Source organism: Bos indicus, chromosome 6 (genome assembly GCF_029378745.1).
Source record: "Bos indicus isolate NIAB-ARS_2022 breed Sahiwal x Tharparkar chromosome 6, NIAB-ARS_B.indTharparkar_mat_pri_1.0, whole genome shotgun sequence".
NCBI classification, from domain to species: domain Eukaryota; kingdom Metazoa; phylum Chordata; class Mammalia; order Artiodactyla; family Bovidae; genus Bos; species Bos indicus.
In genome coordinates, this window is record NC_091765.1 from 66,782,958 (window position 1) to 66,800,736 (window position 17,779).

General features: G+C 39.2%; 1 protein-coding gene and 1 long non-coding RNA gene across 3 annotated transcripts; both read right to left on the bottom strand.

Moving 5' to 3' along the window:
• Positions 1–1,869: 1,869 nt before the first annotated feature.
• On the bottom strand, positions 1,870–17,439 carry COMMD8 (COMM domain containing 8). 2 transcript variants are annotated; one of them, XM_019962696.2, is made up of 5 exons: positions 17,302–17,439; positions 13,211–13,366; positions 8,856–9,008; positions 5,334–5,489; positions 1,870–4,303 (listed from the first exon to the last, which is right to left on the bottom strand). In XM_019962696.2, exons 1-5 carry the CDS (start codon positions 17,365–17,367, stop codon positions 4,283–4,285), a joined length of 552 nt encoding a protein of 183 aa, XP_019818255.1. In that variant the 5' UTR covers positions 17,368–17,439; the 3' UTR covers positions 1,870–4,282. The 2 variants fall into 2 exon arrangements, with proteins under 2 accessions (XP_019818255.1, XP_019818254.1); XM_019962695.2 differs by having other exon boundaries at positions 4,276–4,400.
• On the bottom strand, positions 14,492–17,230 carry LOC139183631 (uncharacterized). Its single transcript, XR_011567184.1, has 2 exons — positions 16,791–17,230; positions 14,492–15,781 (listed from the first exon to the last, which is right to left on the bottom strand). It is a non-coding gene; the product is annotated as an uncharacterized lncRNA (long non-coding RNA).
• Positions 17,440–17,779: the final 340 nt, after the last annotated feature.

Sequence of the window (17,779 nt, forward strand, 5' to 3'; positions counted from 1 at the left end):
GAGCGTGTGAAGAAGAGGGAACGCTCTTGCACTGCTGGTGAGAATGTAAATTGATACAGCCACTATGGAAGACAGTATGGGGATTCCTTAAAAAACTAGGAATAAAACCACCATATGACCCAGCAATCCCACTTCTAGGCATATACCCTGAGGAAACCAAAACTGAAAAAGATACATGTCCCATTTTTCATTGCAGCACTATTTACAATAGCTAGAACATGGAAGCAACCTAGACGTCCATTGACAGATGAATGGATAAAGGTTTGGTACATATACAGCATGCAATTATTATTTAGCCATAAAAAGGTACGCATTTGAGTCAGTTCTAATGAGGTGGATGAACCTAGAACCTATTATACAGAGTGAAGTTAATCAGAAAGAGAAGAATAAATATTGTATATTAATGCATATATACAGAATCTAGAAAGATGGTACTGAAGAATTTATTTGCAGGGCAGCAATGGAAAAACAGACATAGAGAACAGACTTATGGACACAGGGAGAGGGGAGGAGAGGGTGAGATGTATGGAAAGAGTAACATGGAAACTTACATCACCATATGTAAAATAGATAGCCAACCAGAATTTGCTGTATGACTCAGGAAACTCAAACAGGGGCTCTGTATCAACCTAGAGGGTTGGGATGGGGATGGAGATGGGAGGTTGAAGAAGGAGGGGATATATGTATACCTAAGACTGATTCATGTTGAGGTTTGACAGAAAACAACAAAACTCTGTAGAGCAATTATCCTTCAATTAAAATATAAATAAACTATTAAAAATGAAAAAAAAAGATAAACCACAAATTAGAAGAGAATACTTAAATATTTTCAAGGCATATATGTGATAAAATTTATATTCAGGCTATGTAAAAAATTTCCCCAAATTCAAAAATAAGAAAACAACCAAATTTTAAAATGGCAACAGATCTGAACAGAGACTTCACCAAAGATGCACAGATGACAAAAAAGCACATGGAAAAGACATTCAACATCATTAGCCATTAGGGAAAAGAATATTATTAAAACCACAATGAGATACCACAACACACCTATTCAGTTCAGTCAGTTCAGTTCAGTCGCTCAGTCGTGTCCAACTCTTTGCGCACGCCAGGCCTCCCTGTCCATCACCAACTCCCAGAGCTCACACAAACTCAAGTCCATCGAGTCGGTGATGCCATCCAGCCATCTCATCCTCTGTCGTCCCCTTCTCCTCCTGCCCCCAATCCCTTCCAGCATCAGAGTCTTTTCCAATGAGTCAACTCTTCACATGAGGTGGCCAAAGTACTGGAGTTTCAGCTTTAGCATCACTCCTTCCAAAGAACACCAAGGACTGATCTTCTTGCAGTCCAAGGGACTCTCACGAGTCTTCTCCAACACCACAGTTCAAAGGCATCAATTCTTCAGTGCTCAGCTTTCTTCACAGTCCAACTCTCACATCCATACTTGACCACTGGAAAAACCATAGCCTTGACTAGACGGACCTTTGTTGGCAAAGTAATGTCTCTGCTTTTGAATATGCTATCTAGGTTGGTCATAACTTTCCTTCCAAGGAGTAAGCGTCTTTTCATTTCATGACTGCAATCACCACTTGCAGTGATTTTGGAGCCCCAAAAAATAAAGTCTGACACTGTTTCCACTGTTTCCCCAGCTATTTCCCATGAAGTGATGGGACCAGAAGTTGTGTTTTGTTTTGTTTTTTAACACACCTATTAGAACAGTTGAAATTAAAAAGACTGACCACACCAAGTGTTAGCAAGAAGGTGGAGGTGGAACTCTCATAGACTGTGGCATGCAATGTAAGATGGTAAAAATTAGTTTGGAATAGTATGGAGGTTTCCTGGAAAGATAAACATACACTTACCACATGATCCAGCTATTTCACACCTAAGTATTTACTTCCAAAAGAAAGCATATGTCCATACAAAGACACATACAAGAATATTTACAGCATTCTGTGTATTTTAATAGCCCAAAATTGTAAACAATGAAAATATCCACTAACAGGTGAACAGATAAACAAATGATGGTGGAATTCTACAACAGAACAGTTCTCAAAAATAAAATGGAAATCAACTGATAAATGTTGCAATATGGAGGAACTCAAAATCAAAATGAAAGAAGCGAGATTACACACAAAAAAGAACATGCTCTATGATTCTATTTAAATTCTGGAAAATGTGAACTAATCTATAGTGGCAGGAAGTAGATTAGTGGTTGTCTAGGAGTAAAGTGGGCAAGAAGCAAGGATTACAACAAAATAGGATGACACTTTCAGGAATGATTGGTTGCTCACCATCTTGATTGATGTGATGCTTTCCTGTGCTCACGTGCTCTGTCGTCTCCGACTCTTTGCAGCCCTGTGGACTGTAGCCCACCAGGTTCCTCTACCTGTCGTATTTCCCAGGCAAGAATACTGGAGTGGGTTGCCATTTCCTACTCCAGAAGCTTTCCTGGGTACGTATATGTCAAAACTGCTCAGACTGTCCACTTTAAATATGTGTAGTTTATTTCAGTCATATTTCAATAAAGTATTTAAATATGCTGATATAGTAAAATGTAGTGAGAGGACTAAGAAGAGTAAGTTTTTTTTCCTTCTCAAAGGAAGGACTGTGTGGAGCGTTGAAATCCAGGACCTTAGATCAGTCAGTATTATTGGACGTGCTTGTCTGCAAGCTGTTACTGGTGGTGGTGGTGCTTTAGTCACTAAGTTGCATCTGACTTTTGTGACCCCATGGACTGTAGCCCACCAGGCTTCTCTGTCCGTGGGATTCTCCAGGCAAGAATACTGGAGTGGATTGCCATTTCCTTCTCCACTGTAACTGGTACATAGCATCATAAGGAATTTGCTGCTGCTGCTAAGTCGCTTCAGTCATGTCCGACTCTGTGCGACCCCAGAGACAATAGCCCACCAGGCTCCCCCGTCCCTGGGATTCTCCAGACAAGAACACTGGAGTGGATTGCCATTTCCTTCTCCACTGTTACTGGTACACAGCATCATAAGGAATTTGCACAAGAAGGTAAATCAACTACTACCTCCCTAAGCACACTGGTTAGTTCAGCTGATTTTTTTTTTTTTTTATGGCCAAAATTTCTCAATGAAAAAGCAGTATACTGAAGAACATTCTGGCACAAACTCCACATCTAATCACCAAGCTGTAACAAACAGTTCACAGAGTGGCATTATCTAGACCACACTCACATTTATTAATCTCCCTAAATCTATATATTCATCTGTATGAGAATAATAGGGATTGCTCTGGACACCTCAAGTAACAGTCTGATGCTCTAATGAGTTATAAAGCTTGCAAAACAGCAGGTGCCAATGATGCATCATACTGCATTATGTAGGAATTAATTTGAAAATACAGCAAAACATAAAGATAATATATTTTTATGTGCTCAGAATGCTTGTTTCTAAAGGTCACTGAAATGAAAAATGGTTTGCTTTCCAATGAAGTTGTTAACATCCAGAACTTCATTAAGTTTACACCCAAATAAGAATTCACAATAAACAGGAACCTATATAGTCTTAGCAGATATTGGAGTAATAAAGTATACACCATACAGTGACACATATTCTTTTTATCAGAGCATAGTCTCCTGAACAGACACAGAAATGCAGAAGTAAGTAACAGTGTTGTTTTCACTTTTATCTATGCTCAAATATAATATTTTAGTTCCTAGAATTCAAAATTCAAAATTGTTCACCCAGATTCAGTTTTTTTTTTTCCTTCCAGTTCAAGTCTGGAGAGCTTCTCTATAAAATTTTACATTTTATAACTTATCCTTTGAAATATGAGAAAAGCATGGAATCTCCTGAGTTAGATGCAGCTTATACATTCTTTAAAAATTATTTTTAAAAAAATATCACAAGTGAACCACCAAATATATCCATAATAAACATCCTTGCTATTCACATAGTTCTTTAAGCAATATTCAAGTATATTTGTGCTTGTATGTTTACATTACTTTAGAGTCTATTTTTAGCTTACCATAAAACTCTATCTATAAAGCCTTTTCAAATATTTAACAAGTGAAGCAAAACAGTCATTATGAAAATATAAACTGTGTTTACACCCTTTTCATCTTTCATGTTTTTATGCATTTCCTGTCAACCATATAACTTCCTTTTCTTTAGGGATGCTGATAAATTGTTGTCTTTGTAATCTCAACACTGCTGCTTTCTCAGCTGGCCATTCAGATTTTCTGAACACATGGTATTCTCTCTGTGCATCAGTTGTACCAGTGGAATCTGATAATGTTGGTATTCATCATTTCCAGTTATTTTAACTGCAGGACCACCTTCAAACACAAAATGGAGGAAGGGCAGCAATCAGATTATACCAGAATGATGCCAGTAGATGCTGAATGAGATGCTTTGAAATCTCTGAAGAAGGGCCTGGAGAATTGACAAGAATAACACAAAAAACACAGGCATGCAAGGATCCACGGTTCAGACTCATTCAACATTTACACCAGAACCTGCCACACACCCCTTCAGACATGCAGCCCCATCAAAAGGCAGGCCAGGCTACCAGTTTATTACTGGGCACGTGGACAAGTCATCAAGGCACTGTGATGCCCAAGTGACTGCAGAAGATGAAGTATACCGGGGTTTCAAAAAGATGGAGACAAGATGGGTCAGTGTCAAGAGAGGTGGAAAGAATAACTGACTTTAGTCCTTGAGACACAATCACTAGAGATGATGCTCAGCAAGAGGGAAAGGAACATACATAATGCAGATAAGTATTTTTTATGTCTTCACAGCAGCGGTTTCTACTGTTTAAATATCATTGTTCTCATTAGTTAAACATCAGAACTGTTACTGTTATTTAGCCATTCCTTTGTAAACGCAAAGCTTTTGGTCCTTCATTAGTTTGTCTCAAACTGATATTTTCGTAACTATAAATGATATTCTGTCTCCTGAGCTTAAATTATCTACCATTTGTCCAGTTAAATAAAACAATCTTTTCTTCAAAATCATAACTATTTTTAATCATTAAATCTCTTTAGAACTAGCTAATTTCACAGCCCCAAAATAAAAAAAAAAAAATTTTATCATTAATGGGGACTAGAGCAAAACAAATTTAGCTTTTATTCCTTAAAATATAACTACTGGACAAATTATGTTCTATTAAGGCAAATCAGTAATAAATGTAATATCTAAAATGAGAATGCAGAACATATCAACAAAACATCTTTTGTGCTTGACATAAAGTATCAGGAACAAAACAAACTTTAAATGGAAATGATTAGCTTTTCTTATATAGCTCCAGTGGTATCAATCAAAACTTAAACATTTTGAAGCACACAACAAAATTAAAACACATACCTTATTAGCTGCTTCCAAGGAATTGATTAGCTTCTGCAGCTCTTCTTTACTCATTTCAACAGAATATGGCTTGACTTCACCATTTTCTTTTACATCCAGATAAAGGTTTAAAAGTGGCATTTGTAATGAAGCAATCTTGTCACTAGAAAGTGCAAGCTGTTTAAAATGAGAAAAACAGTAATTAATAAGTAGTTTTAAAAAGGAATATACTAAAAATGCATCAGAGCTTACGAACACCACATTAAAGAAAAAAAGAGTACTCTTGTTTGCTATGAAGTACAGGAAAATATGAAAGGAATAAAGGAAATTAAACTCATGCCAAAGCAGCACATATCTGAACAGAAAAAGAAAGGAGAGTGAATGAAAGCAAGAACATAGTTTAGGGACAACTAATTGGGATTTGTAGTAGGAGTAGATAGCTAGAGCAGTGCTATGGCTCAGAAGTACCAAAATGGGTCCAAGAAACAGAGAATTCTTAAAGAAGTGTAATGACACCAAGAGGACAAAAGTCCACATACAAAGATAAAACTAAAAACACGGTGCAGCTCAGACATTAAGATGTGTAAATAATGAGCAGTTAACTCTCCATTAAACTAATGACAAATGTTATCAAGATACCACCTTCGATTAGAGTCAGTCAACAAAAATATGACACTTTTCCCTCTTACACTCTAAAATCAGTAGCTGAGAGGAAATGGAAGAACCAAATGTTTATGATACTGAAGCTTTTTGAAGCAAGCATCATAGCTTCACTGGCAGATGGCAAAGAGAAACTCAATTTTCCTGGAATTTGAGCCAGGAACCCATAATAACTGAATTTTGGAGTGCCAGCACTTGTAAAAATTGACTGGGGCAATGGTAAAGGACTCCTTCTGTGTGGTACATACACTGCTGCCGCTGCTGCTAAGCTGCTTCAGTCGTGTCCGACTCTATGCGACGCCATAGACAGCAGCCCACCAGGCTCCCCCATCCCTGGGATTCTCCAGGCAAGAACACTGGAGTGGGTTGCCATTTCCTTCTCCAATGCATGAAAGTGAAAAGTGAAAGTGAAGCCGCTCAGTCGTGTCCGACTCTTAGCGACCCCATGGACTCCATGCAGCCCACCAGGCTCTTCCGTCCATGGGATTTTCCAGGCAAGCGTACTGGAGTGGGGTGCCATTGCCTTCTCCGGGTACATACAATACAGGACCAAATAAACCTTCACACAACTCCTCCATTTTCTCTCTCCAAAATACAGGACTCACCATATCTGAGATTTGAAAGTATCAGCTTCAGGTTGCCCACCTCATTGTTAATTCTCTTCAGTATTTCCAATAAGTGGTTTCTTAGCCTATGCTTGAGTACCAGCAATGAGGATGAGTGTGCTAACTCAAAAAGAGATTAGAATGATTTTCAGACACTCATGGAATGAGTGAGTGAAGTCGCTCAGTCATGTCTGACTCTTTTCGACCCCGTGGACTGTACCCCATCAGGCTCCTCCGTCCATGGGGATTCTCCAGGCAAGAATACTGGAGTGGGTTGCCATTTCCTTCTCCAGGGGATCTTCCCGACCCAGGGATTGAACCCAGGTCTCCCACATTGCAGGCATACACTTTAACCTCTGAGCCACCAGGGAAGCCCCAGGGGGTTAGATTATTATTTCTTAGGTTGAAATTATTGCATTGCATATACTTTAGCCTTGTCCTATCCCCCAAAGCCACAAAGCACATATCTATTCCTTCATCCACATGTCTTAAAACTTCATTTAATTAAATTTATTATAACTCTAATGTTGTTATACATGTTTTAGAAGTCCACAGTGCAAGTTAACACAAAAGATGTAATTTTAATTATCTTTGATACATTTTTAAGAAAATGTATCTCAAAAACACATTTTAGATATCAGTTCAGTTCAGTCGCTCAGTAGTGTCCAACTCTTTGCAACCCCATGAATTGCAGCAAGCCAGGCCTCCCTGTCCATCACCAACTCCCAGAGTTCATTCAAACTCATGTCCATCGAGTCGGTGATGCCATCCAGCCATCTCATCCTCTGTTGTCCCCTTCTCCTCCTGCCCCCAATCCCTCCCAGCATCAGAGTCTTTTCCAATGAGTCAACTCTTCACATGAGGTGGCCAAAGTACTGGAGTTTCACCTTCAGCATCATTCCATCATCATTCCTTCCATTCTGAAGAAATCCCAGGGCTGATCTTCAGAATGGACTGGTTGGATCTCCTTGCAGTCCAAGGGACTCTCAAGAGTCTCCTCCAACACCACAGTTCAAAAGCATCAATTCTTCCGCGCTCAGCCTTCTTCACAGTCCAACTCTCACATCCGTACGTGACCACAGGAAAAACCACAGCCTTGACTAGACGGACCTTTGTTGGCAAAGTAATGTCTCTGCTTTTGAATATGCTATCTGCTGCTGCTGCTGCTAAGTCGCTTCAGTCGTGTCCGACTCTGTGTGACCCCATAGACGGCAGCCCAGCAGGCTCCCCCATCCCTGGTATTCTCCAGGCAAGAACACTGGAGTGGGTTGCCATTTCCTTCTCCAATGCATGAAAGTGAAAAGTCAAAGTGAAGTCGCTCAGTCGTGTCCAACTCTTAGCGACCCCATGGACTGTGGCCCACCAGGGTCCTCCGTCCATGGGATTTTCCAGGCAAGAGTACTGGAGTGGGGTGCCGTTGCCTTCTCCTTTGGTCATAACTTTCCTTCCAAGGAGTAAGTGTCTTTTTAATTTCATGGCTGCAATCACCATCTTCAGTGATTTTGGAAACCAAAAAAATAAAGTCTGCCACTGTTTCCACTGTTTCCTCATCTATTTCCCATGAAGTGATGGGACCAGATGCCATGATCTTAGTTTTCTCAATGTTGAGCTTTAAGCCAACTTTTTCACTCTCCACTTTCACTTTCATCAAGAGGCTTTTTAGTTCCTCTTCACTTTCTGCCATAAGGGTGGTGTCATCTGCACATCTGAGGTTATTGATATTTCTCCTGGCAATCTTGATTCCAGCTGTGCTTCTTCCAGTCCACCATTTCTCATGATGTACTCTGCATGTTAGTTAAATAAGCAGGGTGACAACATACAGCCTTGACGTACTCCTTTTCCTATTTGGAACCAGTCTGTTGTTCCGTGTCCAGGTCTAACTGTTGCTTCCAGCCCTGCATATAGGTTTCTCAAGAGGCAGGTCAGGTGGTCTGGTATTCCCATCTCTTGAACAATTTTACACAGTTTATTGTGATCCACACAGTCAAAGGCTTTGGCATAGTCAACAAAGCAGAAATAGATGTTTTTCTGGAACTCTCTTCCATTTTCCATGATCCATATTAGATATATAATATTACAAAAAAATAACGTATTCAAAAAGTGAAACAGAAAGTATTCTCCTCCTGAAAACACTCCTGTCTGACTCTTTGCGACTCCATGGTCTGTAGCCCACCAGGCTCCTCTGCTCATGGGATTCTCCAGCAAGAATACTAGACTGGGTTGCCATTTCCTTCTCCAAATAAAAAATATAAATACTCACAAATAAATATATTCTCACCTTTATCTGCCAATCAAAATCCTGTAGTCGTGCAGAGGAAATATCAACTATTTCTTCCAACAGAGTCTTCTTGATTTCATCTTTCCTACTTTTTAAGCATTTCATGATAGCTTCTTGATGAGATGAATTCAACTGATTCAACTGTTGAGATATCTATGCAAATAAAAATAAATGGTTAGAAAATAAGTGAAAAGGCCTTTCTGTTTAAAATGTAAACAACAGTTACATTGTCATTTCATATAATCTTTAAAATGGTAGTAAATGGGGAAAAAGTACTACTATGACTATAAAAAGAATAAGATGAGGATGCATAACCAGGAAACAAGAAGTTTTAACAAGGTTTTGTAAAACAGAAAGGAAAAGGGCTGACTGATGAACCAACATGGGAGTGAATACATTGGAAACCACTAAAGCTGATTTACTGATATTAACATATTAGACAAAATAGACTTTAAGGCAAGAAGCCTTACAAGAAATAGAACAAGATAGCACTGGGGTTGTTCAACAGAAATACACAACAATCATATATTTGTGTGCACCTAATAACGTGGCCTCAAAATATATAAAGCAGCAAAACTTGGCAGAAAAAGCAAAACGGGTAAATCAAGTTTCACAGAGACGCTGACACACCTCTCAGTAATGGATGGGAAGAGAAAGCACTGTAAAGACACAGCACTGACAAACACTTCTACTTAACCTAACTGCACACAGAGCACTACACCCTACAACCGAAAAATACATATCATCTTCTCATGTATATGGAACATTACCCGAAAGTGAACCATATGCTGAGCCATGTCACAAACCACAACAGATTTCAAAGAACTGGAATCATAGTAATTATATTTTTGAGTCATTGTGTAATTAAATAAGAACTGAACAAAACTTATTCAAATATTTTACAATTAAGCAGCACGGTAACACAGTACTAAGTGATGCAAGAAGTAAATCTTGCATAAACTCTTTCATAGGAAAAAGAAAAGAAAGTAAACAACAACAACTTCCTAATTCATTCCACAAGATGGGAATAAAACCTGATATTTTGATAAAAACATTATAGGCAAAAAATTATGGGCCAAGATTACTCAACTATAGATGAAAAAAATCCTAATGAAATACTGGCAAATCAAAACAAAATAAAAAAGAAAAATATATCATGACCAAGTTGGATTTATTTTGGTAAGGTTACTTTAACATTCAAAAATCAATGTAAGGCATCACATTAACAAAATAAAGGCATAGATATAAATTCAGGAAAAAAAGAATTTTATAAAATTCAATACCTACTAATTCTCAGCAAAGTAAGAATCGGCGGAAGCTTCTTTAATCTAATCATTGATACCAATAAAATCATACAGCTAACATATTAAATTGTGAAATAAAGAACACATACATTCTCCCTTAAGTCAGACAAGGCACTGGTGTTTTCCTTCTTTTCTAAAACTGTTCTGAAGACATTAGGCAGTGCAATAAGAGGGAAAAAAGAAATAAAAACTATTAAAATTGAAAAAGAAAATGATTACATACCAAAAAAATTCCCCCTCAAATTTATAAACCATTATATATAGTAGATAGGGGTTTCCATGGTGGCTCATATGATAAATAATTTGCCTGAAATACAGGAGACTTGGGTTTGATCCCTGGGTCAGGAAAATACTCTGGAGAAGGGAATGGTTACCCACTCGGGTATTTCTTGCCTAGAGAATTCCATGGACAGAGAAGCCTGGTGGGCTACAGTCCATGGTGTCGCAAAGAGTTGGACAAGACTGAGCAACTTACACTTCTATATAGTAAATAAATTTAAAAAGATTGTTGGACACAGAGTAAGTATACAAAAATCAACTTGGGTTTCCACATACTAGCAATATGCAATTAGAGAACAAAATTTAAGAACATCCAAAACATCAGTTACTTAGAAATAAATACAACAAAACATTTGTGAGACCTCTACACTGAGAACTACAAAATATGAGAGAGAAACTGAAGCTAATCTAAATAAATAAAGGTAATACCAAGTTCATAGATCAGAAGGCTCAATACTGTTGTCAATTCTCTCCAAAATAGTCTAGAGACTCAGTGCAACCCATGCTATGGACTTAATGTCACCTCAAAATTCATATTAAAACTCTGACCCTCAAGATGGGATCAGTTCCCTTGTACGAAACATCAGAGAGTTTGCTCCCTCTCTCTCTGCACCTGCCCCCCACCCCCCACAGCCATCAGAGGACACAGTGAGAAGGCAAAAATCTTCAGCAAGGAAAAAGCCCGCCCTCATCAGGGACCAGAATCAGCCAGTGCCTTAATTTTGTACTCCCTAAACTCTAGAACTGTGAGAAATTAATTCCTATTATTTAAGCTACCCATTTTAAGGTATTTTGTTGTGGCAGCCCAAGCTAATACTCTCCATCAAAATTTCAGCAGGTGTTTTGGTTAAAATTGACTGATTTTAAAATGTACCTGAAACTATGGAGGATATAGAAAAATCAAAGCTATCTTGAAGAAATATAAGGTTGAAGGTCTTCTACTATCAGATATCAAAATTTAATGTAATGCAGCTCTAATTCTACAGTAATTTAAGCCATTGTGATATGGGTAAATACAAGCAAACAGACTAATGGAGTAGAAAAAGAGTCCAGATGCAGACCCAAACATTATGGTCACCTGCATTTCCAAGAAAGGCTGCACAGCAATTCTATGGGGGTAAGGACGGTCATTTCAACAAGTGGATATCATATGGAAAAATCTTAGCTTGATACTTACTCCATATACAAATAGTAATTCAAATATATCACTGACATAAATAAAAGCTAAAACAATCAAACTGCTACAAAAAAATATATGAAAATGTTTTCATGATTTTGGCACAAACATTCCTTAAACACAGTATTAACATCACTAACCATCAAAAGAAAATATTGACAAATTGGACTTGATTAAAATTCAGAACTTCTATTCACCAAAAGACACTATGAAGAGACTAAAAAGACAAGCAACATAATAGAAGATATTTAAAATACATATATCCAACCAAGAACTCATATTCAGAATATCATCCAAATCAAAATGATAAATATATATAACTTCATTTTTCCCCAAGTGGGAAACCTACACAAACATGCCCAAATTACTTTTGACAAAGGTACAAAGGAAGTTTAATGGAAAGATACCCCATGACCCTGCAGTTTTACTTTAAGACTGAAAAGCTGACCAATTTGTATATAACAAGACACATACAAAATGTTTGCAGCAGCACTTTTCATAATAATGAAAGAGGCAATGATCCAACTGGTCATCCGTAGGGAGACAGAAAATAAGTCTTACTAATGCCTCTCATCAAATACTACAAGGAGATGAAACACATAAACCAGATCAATACTTTTCAACATTGATAAATCTAAAACACAGTATTGCCGAAAAAATTATAAATGGATACATACATTACCACTCACAAGTTATACATTTAAACAGCTCAAATGATTATATGTATTGCTTAAAGATGCAAACATTCATACATTAGAGAATATGAAACATGCATACAAATTCACTAGTGGTTTTTTCTATTGGGAGGATGATATTTACATGTATCTATAATGCCTTGTTTCTAAAACACACACACACACACAAACCTGAAATACATAAAGTAAAATGTTAACAGTTGTTTAATTGTGGTAATAGGAACATAGGTATCAGTTATCTACCTTTTAATTTTCTTCCACATGATTTAAATGTTTCACAATTTAAAATAAGACAACCAATCAGAAACAAAAGTACAAAAACCCAAAACTTCCACAGATTTTTCCACTTACAGTTACTAGGTGTTTTTTGTTGTTGTTGTTTTGGTGCTCAGCTTTCTTTATAGGCCAACTCTCACATCCATACACGACTACTAAAAAAACCATAGCTTTGGCAAAACCAATACAATATTGTACAGTAATTAACCTCCAATTAAAACAAATTATTAGGTTTTTATTGCTATCGCAAAGAGTCGGACACGACTGAGCGACTGAACTGATTTTATACACTTGGACCACCTGGTGGCTCGGATGGTAAAGAATCTGCCTGCAATGCCAATGCCGGAGAGACGTGCGTTTAATCCCTGGGTCAGGGAGATCCCCTGGAGAAGGGAACGGCTACCTACTCCAGTATTCTTGCCTGGAGAATTCCATGGGCAGAGAAGCCTTGCGAATTGAAGGCCATGGGGTCGCAAAGAGTCAGATATGACTGAGTGACTAACACTGTCACTTTTCATTATACACTTACTGAGGATGTATTACACGGTACCCTAAACACCAAAATAATAATAAAAAAAATCTGAACATGAATTATAAAGGTATCAAAATCTGGAGCAAAGTTACCTCTTCATCAGATAAATTTTTACCAACTACAGCTTTGAAAAAGGTGGTAATGTCTTCTAGAACATGCATCCATTCTGTTGAATCCCAAACACTGTGATAATCCTGGTAGAGAGGATAAGTTCGGCCACAAATGCCATCAATTATTTTGTGAAGAAGCTAGAGAGAAAAAACAAGAGTGATAAATGTAATTATAAGTAAAATTATAAAACAGATTTATGTTCCTTGTAGCAAATAAATGTTATTGGCAGAAGTTCATGTTATCTGCAGAAAAGCTGAGGCTGAAAAGCAACTATCTTTAACATTATTTTATTAACTAAAAATCAGAGCTACACACACACACACACACACACACACACACACAGACTTTCCATAATTTTGTCCACCTTAAAATAATTTTACAGATACGTTGTTGTTTCTCCAATGTTCCTAAAAGGAAGATGGTGAGTGCAGCAGTTTCTCCTTGGGATTCCTTAGACTTCATATTTATACCAATAACCAAAAAACAAGGTATGAGTCTTAGAGCAAAGTCTTACAACTGTAAATCTACAAACCCCTTCTCTCTATTTTCCACAGCATCCACACTTCTTTCGGTCCACTCCAAAAAACCCCTCATTGACTTACTTCCTCTTTTTCACATTTCTCTCTCTCTACCCTAGCTTAATGCCAGCAATGGAAATCCTAACACATATATAACTGAACATGTGATTAAGTCTGTGGCTTTTGGAACAAAACTGGCTAGTCTGAATCTTATTCCCACTATTTACTAGTTTTGCCAAGTTACTTACAGATTCTTTGCTGGTTTCCTCATGTGTAAAACAATGATATCATCGACCCCCATAATGTTGTTTTAAGGACTGAAGAAGGATACATGCAAATCACTTGGCACACTCCTGACATTAAACATTGCTTCCCATTGTTATCCTCCTCCTTTTTACTAGCTGTAATTATCATCATCACTATTACTACTGGTACTAACATATATCATAACATAACATCCACACCTCTAACATATATTACCTGAGTACTACTGCTACTGTATCAGCACTACTCTAGGCAAGTGATCAATACGTTTTCTTTCTCAAAGAGATATTTGTGTGTTGTAAGAAGAGTACCTGAATCCAAATAACTTGGAAATGCATTTAAACAGCAAGGAGGCTTCCAACTCTTTTCTCCTGGATCATGTTCCAGTGCATTTTAAGCAAAAACTCCTTCTCTGTAACACCATACTTTTTGGAACAGAGATGACTAATTGGTGACCCTAATTCCAAATGATGGCTAATACACTATGTGAACAGAATTTTATTTACCATAAATGAACGAAAAACATTTTCAATTTAAAATCATTCAAAATTCTCTACCTACACTTCACCTTATTCCAAACTGTCCCCAATGCTAAAGTAAAACCCAGAACTCAAATTGAAAACTAAGAGCACTACGTTTTTGGAACATAATCTTTTTAATTAATTCACAAATATGCAATGAGCACTTCATTCCAGTTAATGCACATACAAAGAAAAAATAACTATAATAGCTAGCATTTATAGAGCCCTAATTATATACCAAACACTGTGCTGACCTTCACTACAACCCTGTGAAGTCTTGCTATTATGCCCATTTTAAAAATGAGGAAACTGAGGATAAATAAGATAAGGTCCTATCATATCAGAGCCTCAGGCCATTAGAGAAAACTAATATAATCAATAAGTATATGCAATTTAGGATGACAGGCGTTATAATTAAAGTTTACAGAGGGTACAAAGGAGCACAGAAGAGAAAAGTATGTCTTAAAATAATGAATAGTTAGCCAAACAGGAGCAGGGTATTTCTAGTCACAACAGCTGCACGTTGACAGGATAAAAGTGTAAAACCGCATGGCGCAGTTTGGGAGATGGCAGCATACAAAGCTGGAGAGGTGGCAGAGACCAAACCATAAAGGGGCCTTGTACACAATGCAGAAGAGCCCAGACTGTAATCTGTGTTCAACAGGGAAGCAACCTCTTCACATATTTGCATTCAGTTCAGTTCAGTCGCTCAGTCGCTTTGCGACCCCACGAATCGCTGCATGCCAGGCCTCCCTGTCCATCACCAACTCCCGGAGTTCACTCAGACTCACGTCCACCGAGTTGGTGATGCCATCCAGCCATCTCATGCTCTGTCGTCCCCTTCTCCTCCTGCCCCCAATCCCTCCCAGCATCAGAGTCTTTTCCAATGAGTCAACTCTTCGCATGAGATGGCCAAAGTACTGGAGTTTCAGCTTTAGCATCATTCCTTCCAAAGAAATCCCAGGCCTGATCTCCTTTAGAATGGACTGGTTGGATCTCCTTGCAGTCCAAGGGACTCTCAAGAGTCTTCTCCAACACCACAGTTCAAAAGCATCAATTCTTCCACGCTCAGTTTTCTTCACAGTCCAACTTTCACATCCATACATGACGACTGGAAAAACCATAGCCTTGACTAGAGGGACCTTTGTTGGCAAAGTAATGTCTCTGCTTTTGAATATGCTATCTAGGTTGGTCATAACTTTTCTTCCAAGGAGTAAGCGTCTTTTAATTTCATGGCTGCAGTCACCATCTGCAGTGATTTTGGAGTAAGCATAGTAACATATTAATAATAATACAAAGCATGAGTCAGTTCTCTGAAGTCAGAGGGCAAAGGACCACAGCTCCCAGAGCTCAAGCTGAAACTCTATTTTGCATACGTTGCCTTTTTTTTTTTTTTTAACAGGGCTGGCAAATTTCTTTTGAGTCTCATACTTGGGGCACCAAGGGTTTTTTAACTTGAAAGTTCAAGGGAGAAAAAACACTTCTCAGTTAGATTTTCCTCTTACAGTAACCACTGGGTGTTCTTCTGTTCACAGTTCACAGACAAAATTTCGTTGTATGTATTTACTGTCTCCACATTTCTCTCACCCTTCAAACTAAAAATCTGCTGCTGTCAAGAACAATTATAAACTGCCAGTACCTTTGGTATTAAGGCTAAACCCAGGAGTATAGTACACAGAGGCTCCTGACTGCTCCTCACTTGTTCAGCCACAGTCTCCCTGCTCTACTTCTCACTCTTAACTTTGGCCTCTAAAACTACAGCAGGTCCTAAAGCTCCCTGGGGGCTGCCTTTCTTCTAGTCTTCATAAGTGCTGTCCCTTGGCCTGAAACACTCTCTCCCCTCAGCCCATCTGGTTCCTACTCATCCTTCAGGAACTCAACGTAGAAACCCTAGGCAGATGCTCTAGAAAATGTTCCCTTGCCCCTTATAACCAGAGTTGCTACCCCTCCTACAAACTGATTACTAGATAACTCATTAATTCAGTTATCCATTTATTCAGTTTGGTTTCCTCATTAGTTGACAAGGTCCACCAGGGTATAGGCTGTCTCATTCACCCTTTTACCTTATCCCATAGGGCATTAAGCACATAGTTCAGTGAAGAGTTGGCTGAACAAGTGAATAAGGCTGCTTTTTTCCAGATTCTCGTAAACTAGGTTCCTTCCTAGACTGGAGGGGGCAACGTATATGTCACGTCTTGAAGTACGGTCCACCTTGGACCATCCTACCTGTAAGTGTCCCAGTCTGGGGTAACACTTACCAGTTTTTTCTGCCACCCACAAAGAATTACGGCCTGCCTCTCTAGGTCGCCACGGTATTCCCAGCACCTAGCACCAGTGTTCCTGGTGCATGGGGAATGCTGAATGAATGAATGAAACATATACAAGAGGTTGTAAACCACCCCCTCCAGCTTTCAAGCTGGCGACTGCGCACTCCCCAGTCCAGGTTCACTTGGTCCCGGCCGCTCCCGGGAACGGATAAGTGGTCCCCGCTAGGGTGCGGGCGCGGCCCGGTGGGCGTCTGCGTGCAAAACCCCTGGAGGGGCCGCTGGAAGCCAAAGCTCCGAGCCTAAGCTCGTCCCAAGCCTAGGAATTCTCCACTCTCCAGAGAACACGGGGTGGGGCGAGGGAGCACCCAAAATCACACCAGGTCCTCTTCCCCTCCCCAGGAAGCCGGCGCGAGCCTCCCAAAGGCATTGGGATGAGGCCTACCCGTCACGCCAAGCCTTCCAGGAGCCTGGCCCGCGCAGCCGGCCCCTGCGCCCTCCTCACCTGCAAGCCCCGCTCTGCGGGAAGCTTCTGCAGCCGCCACAAGGGTGTCCCCTCTTCCGGCTCCATCCCTGCGAGAAGCTCGGGGCTGGGTCACATGACCAGTCTCGGCGTAAGAAGTGCTACGGCTCGTCCACGTGATCAGCCGGACGGGTGGGCTGGGCGGGTTCGGAAACGCTGGAGCCTTTGTGCGCGTGCGCAGAGGTGGAGGCTTCGCTTTCTCCGTAATAAAAGAAAATCCTTTACGCCTGCGGCAACATTGGTTAAACACACATTACAATGAAAATGCATTCTCAAATCTCTCAGAGCAATTTGGCAACTTTATTCAGAGTTATATTAAACTTTCTATGCACACTTAGAATGCAAAATAAGGGTAACTACATTTGGAAGGCAAATTGATTTGGAAAGTATCCTGATTTGGAAGGTCAATTTGCTTCCTACCGTGCGCGAGGTTCTTCATAGATTATCCTATGAAGTTACT

Bases quoted from the DNA above. Each gene is read 5' to 3' on its own strand.
- COMMD8 (XM_019962695.2), bottom strand. From the start codon at position 17,367: ATGGAGCCGGAAGAGGGGACACCCTTGTGGCGGCTGCAGAAGCTTCCC. The intron at 9,009-13,210 runs GTAACTTTGCTC...TTATTTGCATAG, and splicing joins AAAATTTATCTGATGAAGAG to ATATCTCAACAGTTGAATCA. The intron at 5,490-8,855 runs GTGAGAATATAT...CATTTTAAACAG, and splicing joins ATTTTGATTGGCAGATAAAG to CTTGCACTTTCTAGTGACAA.